Below are 8,919 nucleotides of genomic sequence, written 5' to 3'. Positions count from 1 at the left end.
ATATATATATATATATATATATATATATATATATATATATATATATATATATATATATATATATATATATATATATATATATGGAAGGGTGCGGGGGAGGGTTCTCGTGCGGTTGTGTGGTCACAAACCACACATACCTAAAGTTTTAGGCCGACGCACTTTGAGTACACAAACCACGCACTTTAAGTATACAAATCATGCACCTTAAGAAAAAAAAAAACCACGCACGCACTTAAGGTTTTAAAATTGCGACTTAAGTTTCAACAACTTGCGCACTTTAAGCATACAATCATGCACCCTAAGAAAGAAAACAACGCACCTAAAGAAAGAAAACCACGCACTTTAAGCTTTAGGTTCACTCACCTTAAGTTTCAACACTGACGCACTTTAAGCATACAAACCATGCACCTTAAGATGGAAAAACACGCACCTTAAGAAGGAAAATCACGCACTTTAAGCTTTAGGTTCACTCACCTTAAGTTTCAACACTGACGCACTTTAAGCATACAAACCATAACATGCACTTTAAGTATATATATATATATATATATATATATATATATATATATATATCTCTTTCTTCTCTTACTTATATAAATAAATAAATTTAAATATATATAAATATAATAATAAAATTAACAAGGCCGACTCGCTCGAGTGAACTCGGCTAACTCTGCTGAGTTGGGCGAGTTAACTCGGCCAAATTCGACCGCTAACTCGGCCCAGTCGACTGAGTTAGGCGCTAGGCGGCCTCGTAGGCGGTCGGCCACCTAGGCTGACGCCTAGGGAGCAATTCGCCTCGGTCTAGGAGCGCCTAGAGCCTAGGCGGGGATTTTTGCAACAGTATATATATATAGGCTCTGGGTGGTCGCCCAAATGTTCTGTGGAGAATCTTTAGGGAGAAGAAGAAACTACTAATTTTCTAACAAATATGGTCTTTCAAGTTGAGCGGGATGAGGGATACAGAGCATGATCTTTTAGCACTCGACACCCCCTGCATGGGATGTTTGGGCATTTTCCAACCTTGGTGGATTCCTCGTGTTGTGTAGATTTCACCCTATCGAGATCTCTCCTTAAGTTGATTCAAAATTTTTTAAAATAGAATCTACATTCTCAAGTAAAAATACTTGACATGGGAAAATAATTGCATTTATAAGTTATATATAATAATTTATTAATTACAAATAATCACAGGTTCCTCCCATTAAAAAAAATATAAATAAATATCACTACTAAGCACTTAGCAGTATACACTTTGTAAACTGGTCAAGTGATTGTAAGGAGCTGTAGTTATTATATGCTATCACCAAACCAGCTTTTCATTATACGTTCAATTGTTTCCAGGTCAAGAATTTCTTTTCTTCTTCACCTCTTCTTCACAATATTTATTGGTTTGTCTCACTAAATCCTTCCACACAATATGTATGTTTTCTGAGAATCAGAATTTAGCCATAATGATCTCCCGCATGAACTCTTCAGGTGCTGCACAAAAGCACAAATAGACATGTTTTTAATCAGAAGGATGGAATGCTGGTTTCAACTCTAATGGACATATAGAATGGTACGCCACTGGGGGCAATTCCAGTCGAATTGGTTAGACAGTTGGTTTGATAACCGTGAGGTCTCAGGTTCGAGACTCAACCTAGCCTTCTCGGTTTGAGCCAGTTGTCAGCTATGGGCAACTTAGGCTGATTTACCCCCAGTGGTTCTTTGCTGGCAGGCTAGGGTCACAAAACGGAAATGGTCGTAACATAGAAGGAGGATTCATTTACCTTTGTCCCCGGTGAAAAGATTGAACTGGCCCATAGCCTGGCGGAGAAACATTTCAACTCCGCTAACAGTGATGGCTCCAGCAGCTTCGGCTGCTTTCAATAGAGTGGTCATGCGAGGGTTGTAGACAGCGTCAAAGACAACACGGTAATCCCTCAGCGTTGCCTATAGACGAGAGTATATAGTTTAGTCTCGGTATTCAAATGAAAATGGCGAGTTCTCTATAAGGAATGGTAGTAGATGGAAAACCTCTGCCACAGGGATGCGGTCTGTGTTTGGATGCATTCCTATAGGCGTTGCATTTGCAAGGATCGCACCACTGTCGGGTTGGAAAGAAGGTAAGTTTTCAAATGGTTGAGCTTCACCTGAGACTGCCTCTGCAAGAGCCTTTGCTCTACCTATATATACATACACAAAAGGAAAGATCACATAAGTTGGGACAATCCCGCAATATCATCACAAGTCCTCTAGTGGCACATGGACACTAATCGAGACAATTTTCCAACAAATCGTAGAATGCTGATGGTATTACTGAGGTCAATGTCAAAAATGATAATCCGAGCTCCCCTGGTCTTTGCTCCAAATGCCAGCGCTCTTCCTGCACCTCCGGCACCAACCAGGACAAATAATTTTCCGGAGAGTGGAGAAGAATGGAATGCTGATCCATTTGTCCATCCATTAACTGAAAGAGTTAACGATGAACTGGTTAATCCTCATTTGGATGATTCTTGAATTATATACGCAACTTAGCAATGATGTTTTCCATGGTTAGAATAAAGAAATAATGTTTCATGTCTAACAAGATTTAGAATCGTACCCTTCAGGGTCAAAGCGTCCTCAATTGCCGTTATAGAAGCCTCACAATCTGTGTTATAGCCAATAAGCTTCCCGTCGCTAGGCCTCCTGACAATAGTATTTACAGCCCCTATGGACTGTTGAACCATGTAAAATCAGATTAAAGAATATCATAACATGATGTATTGTGAAATTCTACTATCTTAAAGAACGCTTCAATTTAGAACCAATACTATACTTATGGTGAAACAGGAAACATTGAGTTATATTTTCACTAAGGTTCTCACTGTCTAAATAATCAATTTACGAGCTTAAAGCAAACTAGATGAAGAATTCTACTGGCTCTTTTCAAAGAAGTATATCGATGAATTATAATGTTTCAAGTGGAGTTTGTTCCAACCTGAGCAAGCGGATGGACTTCATCACAAAAATCGACCACTGCTTCCTTGTACGGGATCCCAACACTGCAGTTCAAGCAAGAAAACAAACGTGTACTTAATTTTCCCTTTCATTAATGAGTTGAGTGTTGTAGAATATACAATGTAGATGCCGTTCATATTTTGATTGAACTAAAAATGAAGTTTCTCCCGTTAAATATTTAATTCAGGCAGCTTTATCATTAAACCGTGAGTTCAAGCATTGCATACCTGTAGCCAGCAAAGTCGGGACTCGAGTAGACCCTAAAGAACTCCTTAAGATCATCCACAAGCATTGGCACATAAATCCCGTTGTAACCCACATGTCTAAATGTCGGATTATGCAAGAGAGGTCCCTTGCTATGGCTCACAGGTTTTGAAATGAGGCCGAAAACTTTTGTATCCGCATCCATATCCTCAATTTTATACGCATTTCTAAGGTGATCGATAGTTGGCACACCGGGCACTGGGTTCCCTTCAATTGATCCATATACTAAGACACCACCGAATTTTGGGCCCAACAACTGACTTATAAGACCTCTCTCTCCAATAGAATAAGCAATAACTGGCACCTGCAAATAGATTAAACTCATATATGAATGCAATAGCAAGAAGAAAAATCTCTTTACGCTTGTTTTACAAATATAAGAAGCTATGTGCTTTTCTTTGCTTAAGCCATTCAACTACAAGACTTCCGAAGCAGGAAGATCATATTCTTGTTATAAGGTGTACGAGTGGCAGAATAACATCTGCCTCACAAAATTCCGTACCTGACAATGTGAAAGCAACTGGAATAGTTTTGATAGCTCTGTAATATCGGTTGCGTCTGTAACAACTTTTATGATATCTGCCTCGGTAGATTGAATACGTGCAACAACATCACTCAGATCTTCTTTTGAAGAGATGAGGTTTTCAACATAGCATGATACAATCATTTTACTTGATCCACGGCAGTTCTTTCTGTCCTCTTTCTTGAAATCATAAGCGATCTGAGTTACAGAAAAATTACAGTCAATGAAGTGTCATTTGAGCAAAATCCGCAAACACTAAATTACATGATGTATTTATTTTTATTAATCCCCTAGAACAGGGAAATTTTGATATTTTGACAAGGAAAATGAACAGGGAGTATTAATGCTATCTGTTATAATCACCTTGAGCTCAAAGTCAACGTAATCTGCTCCCAGTTCGGTGGCTAAACGAAGAGTTTCAAGTTGCTTGTCATCATCCCCTTCAAGGTTATAACCTTCCCATATTGGTCTGAAACTCAAAAGAGATTTAATTATCAGAACTCTTGTTAGAAACCTCGTCTTGACCTTTTGATAAAAAGACTAAGCATGCACAAATAAGACGTTCTATATCAAGTTTAAATGCTGGCCTGAATGTATACTAAACCATTCCCGGTGAAATAAATGACCATATTATCAAATTCAGGACTTTTTTTTCTCTAATTTTCAGCTCAATAATTTCCATTCAGTTCAACTAAACCATCAATTTCCCTCTTGATGTTCACTCAGAATTTCGGGAAACTACTTGGAGTTTTTCAATTTCAGGAAATTGTGTTAGTATCTGTTCTCAAATTCTCTAGTTTTTCAGAAAACTGAGAAATTTTCCAGTTAGTAAACGGGCTACAACTTTAATTACAATTTCTTTCTTCTTTTCCTCTTTTCCCTTTCTCCGCTTGAGCCAACTAGTAAATTATGGTCTACAAATGAGACAAGGGAAAAGTGGCAAACATATTGTCCTATTACAGACCCTATTTGAGTTGAAAAAGCTGACATAGATTTTAACTAAATATATCAACAATCTAAGAACAGATAAAATTTAATAAAAAATATAAAATAAAATAAAATAAAAAGAGCAAAACAACTCCATTCTTTGGTAGTTGTGGATTCATATCAACCACAGAGGAGACCTCATCTACCTCGTAAATTTTGTGATGTGAAATGGACTGAATTTTTGTAAGAAAGGATATGACTCATGACATGTGCCACAACTTTTAATATTTATTGATTTTCAAAAAAAATTAGCTAATCTCATTTCAAATTAATTAAAAACAAAACACTGCATTAGATAGTATAAAGCTTTTTACAAAAAAAAATTCAGTTTATGCAGAATGTCCTTTGGTATATACCCTTGCAAGTTCTAAATAATTACTATAGATATATTCTGCAGTAAAAAAAAAAATTACAGCAAAAAATGTGGTCCCTCTGAACAATCATTCAAACTGAAATAACATGTCATCCAGTTGGCTTTAGACTAGCTGTCAATCCTGTCACACATTGCTCATTCAACAAGCCACCAAATTTGTATACAAGCCTTCAGGCAACACCAAGAGGTAATAAGGTTTTGGTTGGAATTATATTTTATTTCATTATATATGAGTTTCTATTTTTTTCCAGTTATTAAGGGACTATTTGGGCTATGATTGGTATTGTTAACTTTAGCATTTGTTGTGATAAACAACAACAACAACAATAACAGCAACAGCAATAGAGTAAACAATAAGGCAAAACATTTTATGTCTGAAAAGGGAAGTTTCACTAAACCAGTCACCAAACCTAACCAAATCAAATTTTCTGGTAGATTCAATAACAGGTTAGCCAAGAATGAATGATGCCAAATTGCCAATACTAGATTTTTTTTTTTTGTTTTTTGAGGACAAGGGAAACCCACAACCCTTTTGCGTGTATAGGTAAACCCCTTCTTGTGGCCCTAACCGACAAAGGATCACAAGATAGTAAACCAGCTTAGATTACCCATAGCTGATCGGTTCAAACCAAGAGACAAGAACTCAAGATTACCTACTAAATTTTTATTTGCAAGAATGGGAAGCAAAACACATGAGGAATAGCAATAACAGCACTGAAAAATGATAATCCACAAGAACAGAGAAAAACATATATATAGATACAGATAAAGATACCTGTAAACAATGAGGACAGGGAGAGGCTTGTTTGTGAGGAGGATTTCAAGGTCTTTTTGGGGATTGAAATCCTTGATAGAGTCAAGCCTAATCTCAACCAAGTCAGCCCCTTGTGCTTTGGCCTTATACATGCCATTGATCAGCTCCTCCACAGAAGGAGCCATCAATGGAGCACAGACCATGGTGGTGTTCTTCAACAACCCAACACTGCCCATCTTCACAAACCCAAAGTCAAAGAATCAACAACAAAAGAATGGGGAAATCAAATCTCTAAATTCAGAAAAAAAAAAAAAACTAAAGAATGGATTTTTTTGGGTTAGCAAGAAAATGGCATTGTGGATTGGGTTTGTTGAGTCTGATACTCCCCCTGTATTTATACCCGTCCCGGTACAAGAAAAACCGCAACTTCGATTAAATTGGAAATAAACAAACGAGTAAATGCTTGGGTACACGTAGATTTGTTGGTGTGGCCATGCCATGTGTTGCTGATTAGGATTTGAAAAAGATATTGTAGAAATGGTAAACTATACCGGGTAGGCAGATTCTCATACATGAATACATTAATGTATTGGTGTTGGTAAGCAGCCAATCTGGATTAGGGTCCACATTGCATCGGTGTACCGTGATTCAAAACGATATTTACGGGTAACATATTATGTGTTTATAATCAATAAATTATATATCTGCAATTAATATATTATGTGTCTTCAAATTATTTATAGATACATAATCTGTTAACTGCAGACATATAATTTAAATGTTATTTTAGATCATATTTCATAATGAAATGTGAAACTTGGAGTTTGGGAAAAAAAAAAAAACAAACAAAAGAAATTTGGTGATGAAGTAATGGGGAGGGATACTTACTTGAAGCCAACAACGCTGACCTAAAAATAAAATAAAAAATAAAAAATAAAAACAGCACAGATGAAGAGGAGAGGGAACACGAGAGGACACAACAACTTTGAATTGAAAATGTGGGCCCAAATCGAGATCTTAAACAATTGAGTTGCAGTGGGCAATGGCGGGTAGACTTCGTAAATGCGGAGATTGGTTGGTGAAAATCCAATCAATTTTAAAAGAAATTCCACAGTATATTAAAGGCGTGTTTGGTTATTTTTACCCACAAAAAACAAAATCACTTATCTAGTTGTCTCTAATGGTGTCACAGTGGATCGAAATCTGTAAGTCAGTCCTAAAATACCTCGCGGTGAGGTGAGATAGGGACTAAAATTTTTTGCCCGCGCAGATTGGCAAACTACGTGGGTAGCCCGCACGAATTGCTAGCTTCCAATAAATAAATATATAAATATAAATATAAATATAAATATATATATATATATATATATATATATATATATATATATATATATATATATATATATATATATATATATATATATATAGGGGCGCGCTCCCATGCGAACTGCCGTCCAAGAAGGAAATGAGAACGCTTCATAGTCGTCCACGTATCCATATCAAAGAATCAGATGTAATTTTAAAAAAGCGACGCGGTGACATTTTCGTAAATAACTCAAACTTTGGTGCAAGTAATTGCACCTAGTTTCACTTGTGGGGGGCGCGCTCCCATGCGAACTGCCGTCCAAGAAGGAAATGAGAACGCTTCATAGTCGTCCACGTATCCATATCAAAGAATCAGATGTAATTTTAAAAAAGCGACGCGGTGACATTTTCGTAAATAACTCAAACTTTGGTGCAAGTAATTGCACCTAGTTTCACTTGTGGGGGGCGCGCTCCCATGCGAACTGCCGTCCAAGAAGGAAATGAGAACGCTTCATAGTCGTCCACGTATCCATATCAAAGAATCAGATGTAATTTTAAAAAAGCGACGCGGTGACATTTTCGTAAATAACTCAAACTTTGGTGCAAGTAATTGCATCTAGTTTCACTTACAAGTGTACCTATTTTCACTTACAAGTGCAAATAATTTACCTTGTTAATATTCATGCACCTAAGTGCAATCTAAGTGCACTTAATTATAACATTAGGTGCACCTAATTATAACGTTAGGTGCACTTAGTATAGATGCTCAGTGTACAATTCACTTGCACCTGTAATACATTTTACTTGCACTTTTGCACCTATTTTCGCTTAGATGTGCAAGCAATTTACCTTGTTAACATTCATGCATCTAGATGCAACCTAGGTGTACCTAGTTATAACATTAGGTGCACCTAGTTATAACATTAGGTGCACTTAGTGTTGATGCTCAGTGTACAACTTACTTGCATCTGTAATACATTTTACTTGCACTTGTGCACATATCTTCACTTACAAGTGCAAGTAATTTAACTTGTTAACATTCATGCAACTAGTTATAATGTTAGGTGCAACTACATCTGGAACACGTGGCGCGTTGAGAAGCGTTCTCAGTTCTCTCCTGGGCGAGCCGTACGCACCTGAACGCGATTATNTATATATATATATATATATATATATATATATATATATATATATATATATATATATATATATAACATTAAAAAGTAAAAAAATAATTATTTTATATTTCAGTATTCAATTATAGATTTTTTTAAAAAACATAAAAATATAGTGAAGTCAAATCATTTTGTATAAAAATGATTAAAATGTCTTTGCATTTAACGATATTCCAACAATTTTGTTGATGGAGGACAAAAAATGGTTATGCCACCACAATACTAGGACCAAATGTGGACGTTCCGATAAAAAAAAAAGACTAAAAGCGGACTATCACATATAAATTTAGGACAAAAAATAAAATTAAATCGATGTTTAAATATAGGTATGTTATCTCATTCACACCACATAGATAATAGTCATTTATTAAATGTATACTAATTAAATTTTTATGAAAAGTCCAAAAGTTATGCCCTTTGAAATGATATTCAACTTAATATTTTAGTTGACAAAAAAATAAAATTTTTTACTCGTATAATATAATTACAATCACTCCCTTCTTTCATTTTCTAACTGATGAGGATATTGGGTGTGGGGTAGATTGGGCCTGTG

At 36.0% G+C, this 8,919-nt stretch overlaps 1 protein-coding gene across 1 annotated transcript; it reads right to left on the bottom strand.

Annotated features, from left to right (window-relative positions):
• Nucleotides 1-1,127: 1,127 nt before the first annotated feature.
• On the bottom strand, nucleotides 1,128-6,257 carry LOC116006925 (bifunctional 3-dehydroquinate dehydratase/shikimate dehydrogenase, chloroplastic-like). The gene is made up of 10 exons (XM_031247444.1): nucleotides 5,908-6,257; nucleotides 4,136-4,241; nucleotides 3,752-3,970; nucleotides 3,213-3,553; nucleotides 2,966-3,029; nucleotides 2,588-2,702; nucleotides 2,303-2,452; nucleotides 2,020-2,168; nucleotides 1,773-1,935; nucleotides 1,128-1,482 (listed from the first exon to the last, which is right to left on the bottom strand). Exons 1-10 carry the CDS (start codon nucleotides 6,120-6,122, stop codon nucleotides 1,439-1,441), a joined length of 1,566 nt encoding a protein of 521 aa, XP_031103304.1. The 5' UTR covers nucleotides 6,123-6,257; the 3' UTR covers nucleotides 1,128-1,438.
• Nucleotides 6,258-8,919: the final 2,662 nt, after the last annotated feature.

This window comes from Ipomoea triloba, chromosome 15 (genome assembly GCF_003576645.1).
Source record: "Ipomoea triloba cultivar NCNSP0323 chromosome 15, ASM357664v1".
NCBI lineage: Eukaryota > Viridiplantae > Streptophyta > Magnoliopsida > Solanales > Convolvulaceae > Ipomoea > Ipomoea triloba.
Note: the sequence above shows the minus strand (reverse complement) of the source record. Positions and strands in the feature narration are given on the sequence as shown.

Bases quoted from the DNA above. Each gene is read 5' to 3' on its own strand.
- LOC116006925 (XM_031247444.1), bottom strand. From the start codon at position 6,122: ATGGGCAGTGTTGGGTTGTTGAAGAACACCACCATGGTCTGTGCTCCA. The intron at 3,030-3,212 runs GTATGCAATGCT...CTTGAACTGCAG, and splicing joins CCCGACTTTGCTGGCTACAG to TGTTGGGATCCCGTACAAGG. The intron at 2,703-2,965 runs GTTGGAACAAAC...ATGGTTCAACAG, and splicing joins AAGTCCATCCGCTTGCTCAG to TCCATAGGGGCTGTAAATAC.